Source organism: Vicia villosa, linkage group LG4, assembly GCF_029867415.1.
Source record: "Vicia villosa cultivar HV-30 ecotype Madison, WI linkage group LG4, Vvil1.0, whole genome shotgun sequence".
NCBI lineage: Eukaryota > Viridiplantae > Streptophyta > Magnoliopsida > Fabales > Fabaceae > Vicia > Vicia villosa.
In genome coordinates, this window is record NC_081183.1 from 36,276,015 (window position 1) to 36,297,513 (window position 21,499).

Here is a 21,499-nt window from a genome sequence, read left to right on the forward strand (position 1 = left end):
TAGAAATGCACTTTTTACATCCATCTGATAAAGTTTGAACTTTAGAATGCAAGCTAATCCTAGTAGAAGTCTGATTGTCTCAAGTCTTGCTACAGGAGCAAAGGTCTCATCAAAGTCTACTCCATCCACTTGAGTGTATCCTTGAGCCACTAACCTGGCCTTATTTCTTGTTATGACTCCTTGTTCATCCGTCTTGTTCTTGTATATCCATTTGGTACCAATGATATTTGTCCCTTCTGGTCTGGGTACCAGTTCCCATACTTTGTTTCTTTTGAACTGTGCAAGTTCCTCTTGCATGGCATTGATCTAAAACTCATCTGTCAGGGCTTCCTTTACACTTTTTGGTTAAACTTTGGACACAAAGCAGGAATTAGCTATAGTTCCTTTTGACCTGGTCATTATTCCACTGTTGATGATGAATCTTTGCTGATTGGCTCAGGTTCTAGTTCTGAAGGAGTTTCATTGCCTACTTCAGGTTAGTATGTCTGTTCAGCCAGAATTTCAATGAATGTCTCAACATTATCTGTGACATCGAATTCTCCATGTTGATCATCAACGACCACATTGATGGATTCCATCATCACTTCCGTTCTGATGTTGAACACTCTATAAACCATGTTGTTTGTTGAATATCCCAAGAATATGCCTTCATCACTTTTGGAGTCCATTTTTCTCCTTTGGTCTCGATCTGTTAGGATATAGAACTTGCTTCCAAAAACATGAAAGTATTTGACACTTGGTTTCTTTCCTCTCCAGAGTTCATACAGAGTTGAGGAGGTTCCTTTTCTCAGTGTAACTCTGTTATGGACATAGTAGGTTGTGTTCATAGCCTCAGTCCAAAAATACATGGGAAGTTTCTTAGCATGAATCATTGCTCTGGCTGATTCCTGTATAGTCCTGTTTTTCCTTTCTACTACTCCGTTTTATTGGGGTGTAATAGGGGAGGAGAACTCATGACTAATTCCTTCAGTTGAGCAGAATTCAGCAAATCTAGCATTCTCAAATTCTTTTCCATGATCACTTCTGATTCTGATGACAGTGTTTTCCTTTTCTCTTTGGAGTCTAGTGCAGAGCTCTTTAAAGACATCATATACGTCAGATTTTTCTCTAATGAAGCTTATCCATGTGTATCTGGAGAAATCATCAACTACTACATAAGCATACCGTTTTCCTCCAAGACTTTCCACTTGCATTGGTCCCATTAGATCCATATGTAATAGTTCCGGAGTTTTAGAGGAGGTGAGTTGATTGACCCTTGGGTGAGAGGTCCTGGTTTGCTTGCCAACCTGACATTCTCCACAAACTTTGCCTTCATCAATCTGTAGCTTAGGTATTCCTCTCACATCTTCTTTGTTTATGATCTTTTTCATTCCTCTCAAATGCAGTTGTCCTAGTTTTTGATGCCAGAGTCTAACTTCTTTTTCCTCTTTTGCCATGGTACATATTGATGAATGACTTGCTATTTTGGGTTCCCATAAGTAGCAGTTGTCTTTGGATCTTACTCCCTTCATGATCTCTACATCTTCTTCATTAGTGACCACACATTCATCTTTGGTAAATCTGACTTTTAGGCCTTGGTAACATAGCTGACCGATGCTGATCAAGTTTGCAGCTAGACCTTTGACTAGTAGAACACTGTCTAGTTGAGGTGCTCCTGCATGCTCTAGTTTTCCTACCTCTTTAATCTCTCCTCTGGCTCCATCACCAAAGGTTACATAGCTGGTGGAATGTGGCTTGATTTCTTCCAACAAGTTTTTCACTCCTGTCATGTGTTTTGAACATCCACTGTCAAAGTACCAGTCTCCTTTGGTTGACACTCTCAAGGAGGTATGAGCAATTAATGCAGAACATTTAGCAACCCATCGTTGTTTTGTGAGAATGTTATGCTGGTTGAGATTGCTTGTATATTTTTGCCACGGGTACCCAATCAGTTCATAGCAAAATCTTTTCAAGTGGCCAAATTTCCCACAGTGGTGGCATCTCCATTCCTGAAATTTCCCTTTTGTTTGGTTCCAATTCCTCGTTTCATGATGTCGTGACATCGATGCTGACATCTGCTTACCAGGAAATGTTTTTGGTTCTGACTCTTTTGACCCTAGATTAGATTCATTCCCAAATCCTAATCCAGACCGATTTCCTTCTTTTTGACCAATTTCAAGAATCTTTTCAAGGGAGTCAGCTCCATTGTTTAGCATTCTAATTGACTGTGTCATCTAATCTAGTTTGTAGTTGAAGATGCTGATTTCACCGTTGAGATGTGCTACGATTGCTAGAAGTTCTCTTTTCTCGACTTCCAGTTCTTCTATAACTTTCTTTTGTTTCTCCTTTATCCTCCTGATCGGTCACCATTTCTATGTAAGTTTCGATCTTTCATCCGGCGGAAATTCATCAATTCAGTAACACAGTTGGTTATTTTATTGCTTTTAAGTTAAGTTTACTTTAATTATTAAGTTATAGTATTTCATTGCATTTTGGTAGTGATTTTGTCAAAAGACCCTCTTTATGCCTACATGTGGTATTGTTATTGTTTCAGATTGATGCCGTGGAGCAGGGAAATAATAGTCAGACTGTGGAACTGCTGGAAGGCCAAAAGATGGGAGTTTGTGAAGAATCGGAAGGTTAACACGGGCACCTGTGTAAGTTAACACGGCCCATGTTGTAGGCTTAAGGATGGAAGTCAAAAAGAGCCAAGTCAGTGAATCAACACAGCCGCCCGTGTAAATCAACAAGGCCCGTGTTGATGTGTCTGGAGCAGGAAATTTCAAAGAGCAAAGTCAGAAGATCTACATGGGTACCCGTGTGAATCTACACGGCCCGTGTAGATGGTTACGCAGAAAACTTCCAATTTGTGATCTTTTGCCAGTTATCTGGTCATTAAGGACATTTTGGACTTTGTGCTGAGACTAATTCTGAAACTACTTAAACAGAGTGTGAAAGGGGAATAAGGCACTTTTTGCATCATACGATAGAATTCCAGTAAGAGGAAAAGATAGCTTCCTCAAGGGTTTCGGAGACGGAGAGATTCAACGGTGGACACCATTGAAGATCAAAGTTCCCAATTATCTTTGTAATGTCTAAATTCTTTGCTTTATGTTTCTTGAATATTATGAGAGGCTAAACCCCCCAATGCTAGGGGGTGTCCCTGATATGATTTGTGATAACTCTGGATTTGGTATTTCGTTAATCAAATGTTCTTATTATTCAATTCGATTGTATAATGTTTTTAATGCTTTCTTTATCGGATCAATAAGAATTGTTTTGTGGTTAACAATTTGTAGGACTACGATTGTTAAGGGTTGTACACAATTGAACCTTATAGTTATCACCTAGGACTAGGGATACCTAAGGTTATTTAGAAATTCTTGATTAATTACAGATTTGGTTTTATCCTATTTCTCTAAGGACTTGGGTAATAGGATTATAAACCAAAAGGTTTTCACTAAGGACTTAGGAAAACATCCTTAGGAATAAATAATTGAATTCCATGAACTTGTTAAAGAGATCTTAGTCCAGAGGAGTTATAGACAAATCACACACCTTACCTTGTCATTAATCTCATATTATAAAATGCTCAACTTTAATTTCAGCTTAATTATATTATTTCAGCTTATTTCATTTATAAGCAAAAGCACCCCTGTGCTATTTTGTTTAATTGACTCATTATAATAACTTATATTTCCTACGCAATCCTCGAGATCGATACTTGGGGTAAAACCCATTATAACTACATCGGTGAAAATAGTACACTTGCTATTTTTCCGATCAAGTTTTTGGCGCCGTTGCTAGGGATTGCCAAAATATAAGTGATTAATAAGTCAATTAAAATTTTGTTGCTCTGCAACTAAAATTTTATTTTTCTTCAATTTTTAATTTTTTTCTATTTTATTTTTACTCTCAACTAACCATTGTCTAATCTTGTATGCGAGGTAAGGCCTCAGCAGAATTTCTTTTTGACGCAGAACCAAAAAGATCATTGCGAGCAAGACTTCGAGAAGCTAAGCAAAAAAGATTGGCATCAAAAGAAGAATCAACCATAGTTTCAGAACCAGAGAACGAAGAAACACTATTCAACCAATCCGAGCAGTTAGAGTCAGAATCTGAAACTATGGCAGAGGATCCACCTCCCCTGAAAGACTTTTAGGTGATTATGGAAGGGCTAACGCACCACTTGGCCGAATGACAATCGTAAATCAACCGGTCAATGTGGCACACTTTCAACTACATCCCTCTACTATCCGCTAGTTGGAGATCAAGCCCTTTTCAGGAAGAATCAACGAAGATGCGAATAAGCATCTACAGAGATTCCTCACCACAACAACATCATTGAAGATAGAAGGCCATTCTGAAGAAGCCAAGAGACTTGTGATGTTTCCATTCACCTTATCTGAGGATGCGGAAGAGTGGTTTTACTCACTTCTAGCTGGAAGTATCACGACGTGGCAAGAGATGGAAAATGCTTTCCTTAATGAGTATTTCCCTGCTTCAGTTTTCATTCGAAAAAGATATGACATTGTCAATTTCAAACAGAAAGAAGAGGAATCGCTTGGAGACGCATATAAAAGGTTTAAGAGGTGTTTGATTGCATGTCCTACTCATAACATGGATCCAACCGAGCAAATGCAGACTTTTGTGAATGGTCTACGAGTCAAGACGAAACAACTTATAGACACTGCTGCCGGTGGCTCAACTAATTTTTCAACAGCCACTGGTATCAAAAGGATCACAGAAGCAATTGCCGCTAATGAGCATATTGAGTTGTATGATCGCACAATGAACCAACCAGAAGGAAAAATTGATTTAAAGCTTGCAGATCAGGTTGTGAAAATGGAAGACCAGATTGCGGCTGAGGTAGAAAGAAGACTAAATAAGATGAATATTGGAGAACAGAAAGTAGCACAGGTTGAGCCAATCACATCAGTTATGTTTGAAATATGTGGTGGGCCGCATTTTGCTATGCATTGTGTGGCAACGCAGGAACAGGTGGAACAGATTCATATGTTGAGGCAGAATAATCCATACGCCAACACATATAATCCAGGATGGAAAAGTCATCCTAATTTCGCATGGAAAGACCAACAAGGAAATTTTCAAAAGCAGGGACCCAACCAATATCAATCACAAGCTCATCCACAACAATACAGACCTCCACAACAACCACCATACCAGCAACAATTTCAACACCATCCACAACAGTTCCAAACTCAAGGTCAACAACAATTTCAACAACAGGTACCGAAGAAAGCAGATTGGGAGATCGCTATTGAAAAATTGGTAGCTCAAAATTCTCAATTCCTGGAAGAAAATAGGAGCAATCTGAGGAACACTGTTGATTGATTTATTTTTCTTTTTTCTTCTCCAATCACTCTAATACATAGAAGTATAAATAATAGAAGTATAGAGAAACCAAATAAAAAAACGAAAGTAAAAACTATTCTCAATTCTTTTATAATTTATTTTGCGAATGAAAATAAATTTTGTATAACAAAGCATAATACACAATAGATTGTTAATTTATTTCTGTAATTATATTGAATTTAAAATTTTAGACTTACTATAAAAATTAAAATTAATTATTTTATTGTAAATAAATTGTATTTTTAAATAAAAAAAGGAGGTTTAAGACATTTTAAATACTTTTGTGTTATTTATTTATTAATATCTTTTAAATAATTAAATATAAAATTTTAAAATATAAAAGACTATCAAATTTAAATAAATTATTATAAAATTATTAATATCTTTTAATATTATTTTTAAAATATAATTATTCCTATGTATTATGAATTTTATAAAATTTTATTAATTTATAATTTATCAACCGGGATTCAACTTCGTTATTTTACTCATTTCATTTATGTCTATACATAAATTGAATTTATCGTCGTTATATTCTATAATTGTCATGCACTATGTCGTATTTTAGTGAAGTGATTGTCATGTTACAACGTTTGAATCATTTTTTATTATTATGTGTTAATACATAAATATATTTTAATTTATTTGATGATTTGTATTTGTGACAAAAGTTGTCACTCAACTTAAAGAGTTACAAGAATTTCAAATATATTAGAACTGTCCTTGAGTTTTTGCCATAGAAATATTTAAGATTGATGGAATTTTTTTGAAGAATATTCCTCATGTAACGAACATGCTCGGAATATCCTCCGTCTGTTTGTCATGCCACTCTTTTTTTTTATCTTTATAAAAAAAATTATTAGGTTAAATTACAGTTTTGGTCCTCCTGTTTTGGTATTTTCACGATTTTGGTCCCCCTATTTTCTTTTTAAACAGTTTTGGTCCCCCATCCCAATTTTGAACCAATTGTTCATGTACTGTTCATGTACGGTCATGTACTGTTCATGCACGGATCATGTTCATGTACGGTCATGTACTGTTCATGTACGGATCATGCACTGTTTATGAACAAAATTGGAATGAGGAACTAAAACTGTTTAAAAAGAAAATAGAATGACCAAAATCGTGAAAAATACCAAAACATGGGGACTAAAACTGTAATTTAGCCAAATTATTATTAGCTATTTAAAATTAAGGAAATTTGCCTTTAAAAAGATAATTACCCACATGTTAATCATCTAATGATACTCCGCTCAAAATAACCATTATTAGTATTTTTTTAATTTAAATAACCACTATTATTAAACATGAAATGACAAAAAAGCATATGAGAAATGTTTTGGAAAAACATAGGGGGTGTGGATATTGTCTTATCTTACTCCAAAATAACAGCTCCCATGACAAAGAGATTTTGTCTTGCCATCCTCCAAATTATCCCTGGCACCTCCCAAAATGGTTGAAAAGACCAAAATATCCAACTAAAATCATTTACTACATTTTTAGAAATCTGTGTGGATCATCGGATTTTTCAAATTTTAGGGCAATACTAAAAATTTGAGCAGTGTACCGGAAATTTCGCGCAAACAAGTAAGTTTCCGGTATTTTTATAAAATTTTCGATATTTTTTTACAGGAAATTGTGAAATTTTCGGTATCTTGTACCGGCAATTTTAAAATTTACGGTATTTTGTACCGGAAATTTCAAAATTTCCGGTATCTTTATAAATTTTTAAAATTACCGTAAATTTTGAAATTTCTGGTATTTTCTCCAGTACCAGAAATTTTGAAATTTCCGGTATTTCTATTTTTTTTAAATGCTATATTTCTTATACTTTTTAATTTTTTCAGTGAGGACTAGAGGCAGGGATGATACTGTTGCGGGTCGGGCCATCGATAAAGCCGAGGCTCGCGCTCGGGCTGATACTGATGAGGCTGGTACGTCAGTCTTACGTGCTGGACGCGTTGCTCGGACCGGTTCTAACCGGAAATGGAGGGCTGAGCAGGCGCAGGCGGGTAGGGGGTTCCGTGCACCTCGACGCCGGGTGGCAGAGCTTCCACTGCTTTGGACGGGCAGGTGCAGCAGGATGAGGTTGCAGAGGTTGTTATTCAGGAGTCGGTGGCTATAGCTGGGGAGGGGGTTGCTGATGAGGGGGTGCCTAGAGTTGAGGAGCAGGTACCTGTTGCTGATGAGGGGGTGGTTATAATTGAGGAAAGGGTGATTGTGGTTGATGAGGGGGTTGCCGAGGAGCGGGTGGTGCATGATACTGACACTATCATAGGTGCATTTACAGTGCCATCAGTATACAGTGATGAGGTTTTTCCAGGAGGACCTTCTGACAGGTCCGTTTTGACAGGATATGTTGACCATGTCGCTTTTAGGATATGGCAGGGCGAGGTATGTAACATTGCTTAATTTTTATTATGCAATTTGATCTATAATACTGTGTTTTAATTGTATTTTTTTGTTACAGGAGCGTCCAGTGCTGAAGGTCACTTCTCACAGGTCGAAGTTGAAGAACTTCCCCGAGAGACTGATGCATGAGGAGGTGGCGAGGATAGCTCGGGAGTTCCATTTGTTGGACTTTGCTGGGTGATCCCTGACGATGTTGTACGCCCCTCTATCATTAGCTTTTGTAGAGAGATGGCACCCGGAGACATCATCCTTCCATCTTCCATTCGGGAGATGACAGTGACTCTGGATGATGTGCATTCCTTGTTTCACCTTCCGATAGCTGGTACATTTTTTACACCAGTTCATAGAGACCAGGAGACGGCGCTACAAATGGTGAGGGATGCGTTAGAGGTTGATGAGCTGGATGTGCTCAAGGAGTTTGGTGACACTCGAGGCTTTCACCTCAGGATGTCTTGGTTGCGGAAGGTTTATCAGCAGCTTGTCGATGCAGAGAGGTACGAGGCTGCCGCTAGGGCGTGCATGCTACATTTAGTGGCATGTACTCACTTTGCGGACAAGTCAGCATATTATATAGATGTTCGCTATCTTACTCTCTTCAACAACCTTGATACCCCGTGTTGGGCTTGGGGAGTGGCTGCTCAGACGATGCTATACACGGCGCTTGATGCCGCATCTCGTCCTGACACCTGACAGATTGCTGGTTATCAGAGCTTGCTACAGATATATATTCTTACATGGTTTTTTGTGTTTTATTAGATTTTACCTGGGTTTGATTATTTTTATTTCTGTAGTGTTGGATCTACGAGCACTTTCCTCGCATCTGTGAGCGGAGGACCCGCCATTGTGCGGCTGCTGACCTTTGTGTGATGAGGTGGAAGGCCAGACAGACCCTTCCAGGAGAGGCAGCATTGATGCAGTACAGGTGGAGGCTGGATGCTCTAACGCTGAATGATGTCATCTGGATACCGTATACAGATCTCCGCGAGCATCTTCCTTTTGATGTAGCTTCTTTATATTCAGGGTATGTCAGATGGGAGAGCCATGTGGCTAGACACTTGTCTGAGAGGTGTCTACGCCAGTTTAGTTATATATATGGCATTCCACGGCTGGTCCTAGAGGCTCCAGTTGGTGACATTGATCGCTGGTTTGAGAGTCACATCCTCAGCTCCCCCCGTGAGATCATGGATACAGCCGTTGCGGTTCAGCAGCCTGAGCAGTGTCAGGATGGATACCTAGAGTGGTTCCTTAGAGTGTCACACCCTAGGGTTAGCCCCCCATCTGCCACATCATCTGATGTTCCAGGGCCTTCAGGTACCAGGGATTCTTCACCATCACCTCCACCTCTCGTTGGTGACCAGGACAGCCGCCTGCAGTACATCACAATTCACTTGGATAGCCTCATGGGTCTGGTGAACCCTGATGGTGAGGTCCATAGTATTTTAGCTAGGTTGGCGGATGTTACCCGTGGAGGACCTATGTAGATTTATTTTGTTATCATTGTATTATTTGTATATTTTGTACGAACATCTTATGTGTGAACATCTTTTTTATTGCATAATCTTTTTTTTGGCTAGTACATGCTTCGAGTAGATAATGAACATCAAACGACAAATAACAAACAAACATAGTTAACAAACATCAAATGACAAATAAAAAACAAGCATAAACAGTACTCCGAAACATGAAAACCTAGGCACTACCGGAAGACTCTGGATGAATCATACACTTCATTATGTCGTCAACGGATCTTTGGATCTGCGCATCCAATTTGATCGGACCTTTAGTTATCCTACGGTAATGATTTCCACATGGCCTTCACATCTTCATCATTCTTCAACTCGATTAAGTTGTATTTCACCCTTCCATTTGTATCAAGCCAGTCCTCCAGAAACTCGATCTTTGTCACCCTTCTGTTATCGGAATCAGGCAGCAAATTATTCAACGTTTCTTTCAAGGTGGCAAAGGATTCAGCGTCATCTAGAATCTTGGTTTGAACAACAGAGTTGCGGCCATTGAAATACACAGATACTTTAATCAAATACTGAGGAAGAGGCATTTTGTTGAAATGATGTGTTATCTTATAACCCTAACATCCCTATTTATACAAATGGTGGTGCATTCTATACCACTCAAATGTGTCGGTGCAATCAGGACCCTCCAAAAGTGTCGGCAAAATCTCAACCGTTTAAAAAACAAAAAATTGAAACATACCGGAAATTTAGTTTATTTGAAATTTCTGGTATGCCGAAAATTTGAAAATTTCGGTTTACCTGAAATTTCAAAATTCCGGTATACTGGAAATTTCAAATAAACTAAATTTTCGGCATGGTGTACCAGAAATTAAAAAATAACTTAATTTCCGGTATTTTGTACCGGAAATTTTGTGATGCATACCGAAAATTTATTTAGGAAATTCATTGTTTTTCACTTTTTTTTATCAGGGGTAAAATTGGATTAAAAAAAATTGAGGGGGTGACAAGTCTAAAAAAGGGGGTGGCAAGTTAATTTCTCCGAAGTATATGTGAAATGTTTTAGCAAGATTCAATTTTATCTTTAATTTAAATAGTTGTTTCTTTAGTGAAAGCAACAAGAGAGTGAAACATATGCGTAAAACTCATAGAGACAAAGAGTGGATTTGTCTTCTCTTCTTAGTGTGTCTATACCCATCACCATGAATCTTTCTCTTCTTCTCTAGAACAACTTCTTGATTATGAGTTCATGTCATATTCATTCTACTTTTTTGTTGCATCTTGTTCTTGTGCAATTTGTTATTATTTTAAGTGAATTAGAGAGAGTGAGCTGATTAATCTTGTTGTGTTGTTCATGATTAATCAAGCTTTTGATAACAACCAAGTACCAAAACCTATTTTCCCAGAAAGTTGAGAGAACCTAGTGAGTGTGTGTTCTTCATTCACATTCATCTAAACCCTTGACTAACACCTTGTACTTTTAGAGTGTTTGTGAGATATTCTGGCATATTTCATCATCTTCATCCTTAGTCTTTTTTTATTGTTGAGGACCTTCTTCTTGTTAGAACAAGAAATGCTTTGATCAAGATTATTTGTTTTGATGATAACATTAAGTATGAATTTTGTATAAGACAATGTGGTACTCTAATCCTTTACATTTTCCATTTTAGGAAATATATAAAGAGTATGCACAAATCAACGTTCAGAAGCACTGACTCATAAAGTTCTGGATGGCTTCATCAGAACATGCTCTAGAAAGACATCAGAAGATGGTCATGCAGAATCAGAACATGAACTGGAAAGCATCAGAAGAATGGAAGTCAGAAGTACAAGTTCTGAAGTTCTGATGGTATCACGCTAAAAGCTCTTCAAAGTCAGAAGACAGAAGATGCTCTGCACCAAAGCTGATGGCTCTGATATTCGAACGTTGTTATCTACAAATCTGAGTCCAAAAGAAAGTACAAGATGAAAGGCTGTAACGTCAAATCTCTGACTGACAAAAGGAACGTTAGAAGCTACAAAAGGCAAAGTTAGTAAAAGCAGCTAAATCAAGACTCGAGGTAGTTGACAAAAGTGTGAAACATTAAATGCAGCGTTGTACTATTCACACAAAGAATTAAATGCATCCCAACGGCCATTTCCTCTCAAGCGCCTATATATAAAAGTTCTGTCCAGAAGCTGAATATAACACTTGCGTAAAACATACAGAAACGCTGTCAAATTCAAAAGCTAAAGAACTTCATCTTCAACGTCACAAACTCTTTGTAATATTTAGTGAGTGTTAATAATATAACTTAAGAGAAATATCACAGTTGTGATTATAGCTTTATTAGAAGCATTCAAACTCTTGTAAACTTTATTTTACATTGATTGTAAAAGGATTCCTAGAGTGATCAAGTTGTGATCTGTAGACTCTAGAAGACTTAGAGGTTATCTAAGTGGAAAACCATTATAATCAGTTGGATTAGTGGATTAAATCCTCAGTTGAGGTAAATCACCTTGTCAGGGGTGGACTGGAGTAGTTTGGTTAACAACGAACCAGGATAAAAATAATTGTGTTCATTGTTTTTGTCATTTAAGTTTTTGAAGTTACACTTATTCAATCCCCCCCCCCTTTCTAAGTGTTTTTCACTCCTTCACTTCTCTAAAGATTGAGTGTTGTGGGAGACTAGTGGTACATTAAGGTATCTAATATTTTTATGTGAAGTTTGTTGTTTGTTATAGTTAAAGAAATCATTTCTTGAATGCAATTTTATATTTGTTGTTATCTATCAAGAAGAGAGTTTCAATATACTCCAAGGAAGACTTTGGCGAGACCAAGTATCAATTGTCTGTAAGGTGAAGGTGGAAGTTGTCCATCTTTGGTGGAGTTGGAAAAAGATTGCTCGTAGCCAAAGTTGGAAGTTTTCCAATCAACGCTTAGCTAATGAAAATTGCTCAGACAAGATACCAGTTGGATCAGATGGATTTCCACATACGAATACTTGGAGGAGGTTATTGTGGATAGCGGGGATATTGGATCAAGATCTTTTAGAGATCTTGTTTTTGTTAGCAGTTGAGTGTCTACATCAACAGAGAGAATTATTGTTTGATAGTTCATAGTAGCCAAAATGCTTGTAATCAAACTTATCAAAAATAATGGAAGATTGTGATTATTTCCAATTATTTTCAACATCATTGAAGAGTGGAGTAGGAAAAGCAAGTACGAACGCTGATACACTATATATCACTGTGTATCTTTTCTGCTTCCCTTATCTCCTTTTTTATTTTCTAGTACTCATTAATTTGTTCCAGTGCATTATTGTATTGATTGTATGCTGTATAGGCTAGATCGTGCTTATAAAGATTTAATGTATACGCTTAGGTATGTGCATAAGCGACGCTAGGGCCCGTCCAGGGTGGGCACTTGCCCAGGCTCGGGCCCAATACATTTTGTTAGCCCACATATGTTTGAAAGAAAAACAATTTTTGTCTTTAAAAAAAAAAGAAAAAGGGTTTGCAGATTGCAGAAAGAGAGATTGCAGTTTGAGGAAAAGGGTTTTCTTACTCCCTCTGTCTCTTTCTCTTACTCCCTCCGCCGATCAACACCACTGTAACACCATCTTCACCGTCGGCCGCCAATACAGTGATCCTTGTTGTAACTCAGAAATCTAACGGTACCACCTTTTCTTTTTTTTCTCCCCATTCACCTGATGCAACTGTTTTTGTCCCCTTTTACAAATGATTTAGTTATCTCTTACCCATTTTGTCAAACAGTTAACCTTGAGCTTTAAAATAATGGGTTCTTCTCTTTCTCCCCTTTCTTTGCTTGAGTAAATTCAAAATTGTATCTCTCCTTTATTTGCTTGAGTAATTTCAAAATTGTATCTTGTTTGATAGTAGCTGAAACAACACTACTTTGGTCCATAAAATTTGTTTCTTTTTGAGTTTTTGAGTTTGTTTGGAAAATTTGGCATAGTTGTAAGAAAAAAATGAAATATTTTCACATTTTTTGATTTGTTTCATTAATTTAGAGGAAATTATTAATTTTGTGATATTTTGACATTAATGACTAGGGCTATTCGGAATAGGGTACTCAAAATGCTAATGGTGATATACTGGTATTAGTATTCATTTACGCAACCGTAAATTTAGATATGATTCAAAGAAAATGATGATACTTTTAAAATTTAAACTATAGATATAAAATGAATAATGATAAATTGGTAATTAAAGAGTGAGATACATAATATTAGAAATATTATCCTTTTATGTCATTTTCTTTGCTAGCTTAGTAAGAATGTCAAATTTTTGTTTCAATATTTGTTTTAGGTTAATGAGGAGATTTTATATTAATGTTTTTGTTTATGGTAAATTGGTAATGATTTTATGTTAAGCTTGTTTTTTTCGATACAAGGAGATTTTTGGTTGAATTAGAACCACCGTCGTGATTTTATTGAACACCCTATTGTGAGGTTATTTTTCATCTCTTTTATTTTGTTTGATGACTATTTATATATTATATACCAGAGTTTTAAAAACGGTCCACGACCGCGAAAACGGCCGCGACAAAACGGTTTTGGAACATGCCGAAACCGATACCGTTATCACTGTTTCCTATATTGATGAACAAATTGTGGTTAATTCACACCGCGATGACCGCAATACACATGTACCGACCGAAATCGCAAAAACCTTTACGCGGCCATTTTTTAAAACCTTTTTATATACTATAAACTTGCGGTATTTAAATTGTTGCCCAGGCTTTATAACTTTTCTGGCTTCGCCACTGGATATGTGGTGTATCAATCTTATTAAAGTATCATGAATCCAATTATGTCTTGATAGAACATCTATGTAAAGAGTTTTAAGTTGCTTTGTTTAAAGTAGCTTTGGTTGTCTTGTGATAAATTTGCATTAGAAGTAATCAAGTACTTAGCAACATCATGTATCATTTCATTTGGTTTAATTCATTGAGATGCTTCTAAGCTCTCCTGTTTTTGTGTTTTCCTTTCGTGCCTCTTAAAATCTCTTATTTCAAACATGAGACCTAAAATGTTTTTGAAATTGTCTTAAAGGGAAATAGTTTATTCAATACCCCTTCTAGACCTCTTTGTGTTCATATTCTCACCCAACACACATGTAGGCTTAGCACCTCTAAAGGCCTGATACTCAGGCTTAGGATCAGAAGCAACCGGAGAAAGAGGTGCAGGCTCATAACTAGCAATCTGAGACTCAGGATGAGCAGATAAATGAGGAAAGGTATGAGTTAGATTCAAGGAAACAAGGTCCGGAATAGAATATTTCTATAACTTAGCAAGTCGGAGTTCACGAGCAACCAGAAGTATCTCAACTTCATCGAAATCCATGATACCAAACTTGCTTTTAATCACAGACACAACAAGAGCATATTAAGAAGTCAAACCTTCAAGAATCACTTCAATATGATGAGAAAAAGGAACATGATCCCCAATTGAGGCTAAAACATCCATTATAGTCCTGATTTTGTACGAGTAATCTGAAATTGAGAGTGAATCCAAGGCGGTAGCCCGAAGTTCAACGCGGAGTTGCCTTTCACGAACTCAAATATGTTTTTGGAAATAATTGAAGAGATGGTTCCAAAGTTGATGAGAGTTCAAGAAACCAAGCACACGGGAGAGGATTTCGCTCGAGAGAATGGGTTGGAGCCAAGACAATAGTAACTGATCCTTTTGCAACCAAATAAAATAAGCAAAAATCACCATTCCAATGTTTTGAGCAGATTCATCAAGAAGTTGAGGAGGAATTTTAGTGCAGGCAACAAAATCAGTGAGACCGTGAGCATTTTGTAAGTATATAAGTGCGCCTAAGAGGGGGGTGAATTAGGTTTTCAAAAATAATCGGTTTTATGAGAATGTATTTACTAACTTTTTGGTTAAGTATTTGAAGGCTTTTTATGGTTCTTATCTTTTTCTTGTTAATGGTGATGAATGTGGTAAATGCGGAAAGATAAAGAACACAACGATATATACTGGTTCCCCTCACAATCCGAGAGTACTCCAGTCCCCTTTCAAACACGAAAGAGATTTCACTATAGTTAGAATTATTGTACAAGCCTATGCCTTACTATCTAACCTATAGGGTGATCAAAGGTTCTTAACACCTTTAAGATCAAACAACACTAATGTGAATGAAGAACAATCCTCTTCAAACACAACACTTACTTCCAACAATCCTGGATAGTAAGGGAATAATTTATTTTGAATTTTTACAAGAGATTTAGATGAAATATGTATAGCACTATCAATCTTGGATTGATCTTCTTCTTCAAATAAACAATTCTCAAAATGAATATAAGTGTTCACAATGTATGCATGAAACTTAGAATGATTTTCTCAATGAAAATGTGTATAGAAAGTTTCACTTGAAAGTAATGAATTTATGAACACTTGGATATTGAAAGATGAAGAATATATGGATATGAATTGTTAATGAAGAAGGTGGTTTTTGAATATGAAAGATGTGTAATATATAGTGTGTAAAACACCTCTTCAAAAGGTTATTTTTCCATGAAGCAATGCAATGTTTAAATGGTATAAAGACAATTTCGTTTGAGTGAAAACATGCAATGGAAAAACACACTGGTTCAGTAGGAACCGGTTCCTGCATAGGACAACCCGGTTCCTGCTGAACGTTACAGTAGAAATATTCAAATTTTGAACTGAGGAACCGGTTCCTGCCTAGGGACAACCCGGTTCCCCATAGTAAAACACAGAGAGGTGAAAATATAGAATGCTGGGAACCGGTTCCCCTGTAGGGACAACCCCGTTCCTAAAACCTTTACTTTGAATTTTAACTTTGAAAAAGGTTTTGAAAGAACTCTTTGATATATGAAACTTGTTCATGATTATGATATGCATGAGAGTATATTTTGTGAACAATTATATATCAAAGTGAGTATTGTTTATACCTTTGCCATTTATTGCTTGATTCTTGAATCTTCACAATTTCTTCAAGACTTTGAAAGATGTATTTTTGCTTGATACTTGACATTCTTTTTGCACATCCTTTATGAAAGCTTGATGTCCATTTTGTCTTCATCAAAACCAATTATGCTTGAGAAGCTTGAAATTACACATTTATGTATGGTTCAACCATGAACATCATCATGCGCGACTGGTGCTACAGAAGTTTGAGAGGAGGAGATCTGAGCGAAAGGTAACGACGAAGCAGGGGAAGAAGATGCCATGACCTAGGATCACGTTAACAATCTGATACCATGATAGAAACCACAATTGAGTTTATTATTTTCTATAACAAAAGTGAGCCTATTTGTTTTTATGTTAACAACCAAGTAACCTGGTATAGCAGGTTATGCCAAATTGACATTTGTCAATCTTGGTAGTTCCAAGTTTTTTAAAAAAAAAAAATATTATCCTAATAAGGCTAGATTGTGTTGAAGCAAATAGTTTAAAAAATATCAATGATAATAAAATACATGGTCACAATGTCTTGTTACAGACTAATATCAAATCAAATCAAATTGCAGACAATACAATTGAAGATTACGTTATATCAAACAAAAAAGAAAATTGAAGATGCGGCGATATCAAATTAAATCACTTCCATCATCTCTAAAAATCTATATTTTTCTTTCATCTTCAACCCAAATTCATTCATCATATTCATTTTCATCATTCCTAAAAATTCATACTCATCTATTAATTTCATCTTCCACCATAATTATCTGAGCTTGAAATCTTGACTTTTGATTTTGAAGCAAAAAGCTTATATGAGAAGCACTTGAGATTCCTTTCTAACGAACATTCATCAGAACTACTGATGTTTCTTTATAAACTGGTGAAATAATCTTTCCGAGGCGCGCCGAAAATGATTCTGATGATTCTTCCATATAAGAGTCCTGAATCAATTAGACTACAGTATCTGCACACTCAAGAAACTATTAGAGTACAAAATTGTTACATATAAAATATGTGTATTGTTATCATCAAACTAGAGATTTTACGCATAACCAAATCTTGTTCTAATACTTCTTTTGTTGAATTTTCCCTTCCTCACTCTCATAACTCTGCATTTTTCTAATTGTTGAAACGCCAACTTCTCCCCCTTTCTTTCTACTCGTTGAATTTTCTAAGTATTTTCTTGAATTCTCTTTCAGAAAATTATGTTAATTTCTCCTCGTGTGAGTTGGAAAATTCTCAAGTATAATTTTTGGATTCTCTTTAGAGAATTATTCAAATTTATCTTTGTTTAAGAAATCATTTTGAATGGTCAAATGACCATTTTTGAATTCTCTTTGGAGAATTATTAGAATTTCTCATGGTTTGAGAAATTATTACAACGAGTCGTTATACCAGATACTACGAGTGGTATTTATACCATATTCAAATGGTTTTTGAACCATCATAAGATATACTTCTAGACCAATTATCTACCGTGCAAGTAGTAATCGTACAATATAGAACTGAGATGTTTTATCCTAGAGGCGACGCGGTAGTTTGAATGCTTTGCATAATTTTGAGCAGTGCCGTGAAATGTCTTAAAGAGAGCGAATTGTTCTGTGACTCGTATAATTTCTTCACTGACAATTTTTCAAAATCGTAAAACAACAAACCTTGGCTATCGAAGAAGTTATTAGTAATTATGCGACCATTGTCTCTAACAGACCATTTAAGTTTGAGGATTCTCACTTCATACATTTGCTAGCTAAAATGAAAATTTTCTTAACCTTAAAAAAGGTTGCCCACGTTTTGATTGAGGATATTCCTATTATTCCTTCTGGGTCAACCAAATAAACTAATGGTAACAAAATTAAATTCAAACAAAACTTTTAACTCGTCTGAATTATACTCTGCTGCAAAAGCTAAAGCAGATGACTTACGACTCAGAAAAAATAGCCATCTATAAAGATAATGACTATCTTTGCAAAAACCAAATTTAAAAGAGTCTCACTGATGATATGTATGATTACTAAAATAACTACGAGATTGCTAAACATGTATGGGAAGCTTTGAAAAATAAATATGATACTGAAGAATCTGGAACAAAGAAGTATGTTCTTAGCCGCTACCTCAAGTATCAAATGGTAAAGATGAAAGGTCTGTGGAGACTCAATGTTGTGAACTTCAAAAGATTACTGATAAGATCATTACAAAAGTTGTGTGTTTAGGTGAACAATTTCAAATTTCTTTTATTATTGACAAACTTCTCCCTGGATTGAATGTTTTTAAAAATTATGTTCTGCTACAAAATAAAACAATTTTTAATTGAGAGACTAATTATTCGCCTTTGAATTGAAGAAGAGTCTTAAAGACATGATCAAAGAGAAAAAGCCTTGGTTCTTTCAAACAACAAAAAATAAATTTGGTGTAGTTCTTAAGTCTTTTGGAAAATTATTAAAGAATTAGAACTGCAACGTTGTGAGCCGAATTAAGAATATGAACCCTTTAAGGGTCTCAATTACTATAATTGATAGGCAACAATCACCATCACAAAGAAATGACATTGTTGTTTTCTCTTGCTTCAATTATAGAAAACTAAGTCATATGATTAAGAAATGTAATATCGAGTTTAAACCTTGTGTGGCCCCTAATGCATTGGTTAACTTGATTGATGAGAAATTTATTGGCATGACACAGTCACTTACTAATTTTCACGTCTATTTATATTTAAGTCAAGTTATTACATTGATATTAATATTCTATTGAAATTCAAGTATATATGTGGATTTTCATATTAACTTAGTTTAACATATTCTATTGAAATTCAAGTATATATGTGGATTTTCATATTAACTTAGTTTAACATCTTCATAGTGAGTTACATTGATTAGGATTTAAGAATTATACTTTGATGCTTTAACATGTATACTTAGATTGTTGCTAGCGAATATATTGCACTTCATATATTGGACTTCTCATTTCAGATTCAATGAGTTTACGTCGAATTTTGTTCCATGAATAATGTTGCATTTTCTTTCATGTTTATTTGTTCATTATATTATAATCTTGCATAAATTTATGTTTTTCTAACAATAAATTTTACTTTTGAATTTTTGTTTATCTGTTAAAAAAACTAAGCATTTCATGATTATATAACAATAAATTTTACTTTTTGCATCTTCCGAATTTTTAATAGTTAATTGACCTTAATAAATATTTGAAATTCCATTCTATCTTTAGTTAATTAGTAAGATAATAATTAAAATTGTTACATTCAATTAATTTAGTTGTTCAAATTATTCAAACTATTGAAATCTAAAATATAATTTGTGATATAAAAATTATCAATTACATTAATCTTCTCACAAAATTTTAATCGGATAAATCACTCCAACAAAATAAGATGTAAATAATTACAGGTTGTTGACAAAAAAACAAGGAATAGTGATTTGTTGTAGTCATTAAAATGGCACAGTCACACAGTTAACTAAATTAAGTATCAATCGGTTTTGATTGGGTACCAATGCCTTTTAAGTAAAATTATCTAAACTTTGTAATTCATGAATTTTGATTGGATACTGCTATCTTTAAACAAAATTTATTTAAATTTTTATGATATTATATTATCATCCTAGTATATATGTTTGAATTTGATAGATTTGATTTAATAATGACAACCAACATAATACCTAGTGTTGGCATGAAGTTTGACAATATAGATGAAGTTTGGAAATTTTGGCTTGATTATGGAAAAGCAATTGATTTTGGAGTAAGAAAACAATACCTCAACAAAAAAACATGGATCCATTAGATCATGCCGATTTGTTTGTTGCAAGGAGGGTAATCGAACGGCAGATAAAAGATCTTTTTTAGTTAAGAATCCTAAGGCTGAAACAACAAATGGGTCTCGAGCAAGAATTGCACTTACTGCAAAGAATAAAAAATTTGTAATCAAGAGTTTATAAGCATAACCATCCTTTACAATTTGTTGAAACAACACACATGCTAGCATCACATTGTAAAATATCTGAAGTTCAAGCACATGAGATTGAATTGGCAGAGGACTCTGGTTGAGCAAAAGGCTTCATTTCAACTTATGAGTGCACATGCTGGAGGAAGAACTGATCTTGGTTATATACGACCGGATGCCAGGAACTACCTCAAAGAAAGAAGACAACGAAGCATGGTGTGTGAAGAAATTGGTTGTATCATGGAGTATTTTCAAACTCAATAATTGGAAAATCCATTATTTTACCATTGTATTTATTATGTGCTAATTTTTTTATGATCATTGAAGGATGTTGAATCTTTAAGTCAAATAGAAAGTGGAACATCTAGTTTGGCACATCCTTATGAGATATTACAAACAAGTGGAAGCAAGTTGATCAATCCTTATAAATCATCTCAAACAAGTGGAAATCAATTTAGTTTCACTAAATTGTTAATGGTAAGATAAGTTATCATCAAGAATAAAAATATTTATATATTTGTAGTTTCTAATGACATTATGTATTTTACTTTTGTAATTGTAGGAGTCTTTTAATGTTGAATGAAGAACAAAGAAGATGGTATTCTTTAAACATGGATGTCTTTTTTGAATTGTTGCAGTAGTTTTTCATAATTTTGTAGAGGAATGACAAGATCAATACTGCAACAACTTTTATAATTTTGGAGAAGAATGATAATATCTCTTCTATTTTATGGAGTTGACATATAAAATTATTTGTTCAATTAGTATTTATAATTGTGTTTATAATAGTAAACAAATAAATTAAATTTCTATTCAATTTGTGTTTATAAAATTGTTTGTTTAATTTGTGATTATAATAATAGTAAACCAGTAGCTTTTTTGAGTTACACATAACTGGTAAAATCAGTATAACACAGCATTGATTATATACCAGTAGCTTTTTAGAGTTACACAAAACTCATAAAATATTATAACATAAACATTGTTATGAGTATATAACAACAATATGCTTATCAATATAGGACCTATATCAAAAAAATGCTACAATGGTGCATAGTTTGTGAATTGCCAATATATGTATCATCAATTCTTTTTGCAGCTTCAACATGCAATGGTTATAAAAACCCACTTGTTTAACTCGGATGAAGGAAAACGGCAGTGTTCAGTCCATAAATAACTGATATCAAAATATTTTGCTAGAATACTATAATTTCTACTTTGTTTTTCCTCCATTGTAACCTAAAAACAGTGCTGAAGAATTATAACATTTTAATTGGCAAACAAACTATAGCAGAAACTGTTGATCAGGGAACTTGACCTAAGCATTAGATAATTTAAATGCATTTTATATCCATATTTCAACATGTATAAGA

General features: G+C 34.9%; 1 protein-coding gene across 1 annotated transcript; it reads left to right on the forward strand.

The window, feature by feature from the left end:
* Nucleotides 1–7,995: 7,995 nt before the first annotated feature.
* LOC131597072 (uncharacterized) lies at nucleotides 7,996–8,457 on the forward strand. The gene has a single exon (XM_058869787.1). The coding sequence runs from the start codon at nucleotides 7,996–7,998 to the stop codon at nucleotides 8,455–8,457; it is 462 nt and encodes a 153-aa protein (XP_058725770.1).
* Nucleotides 8,458–21,499: the final 13,042 nt, after the last annotated feature.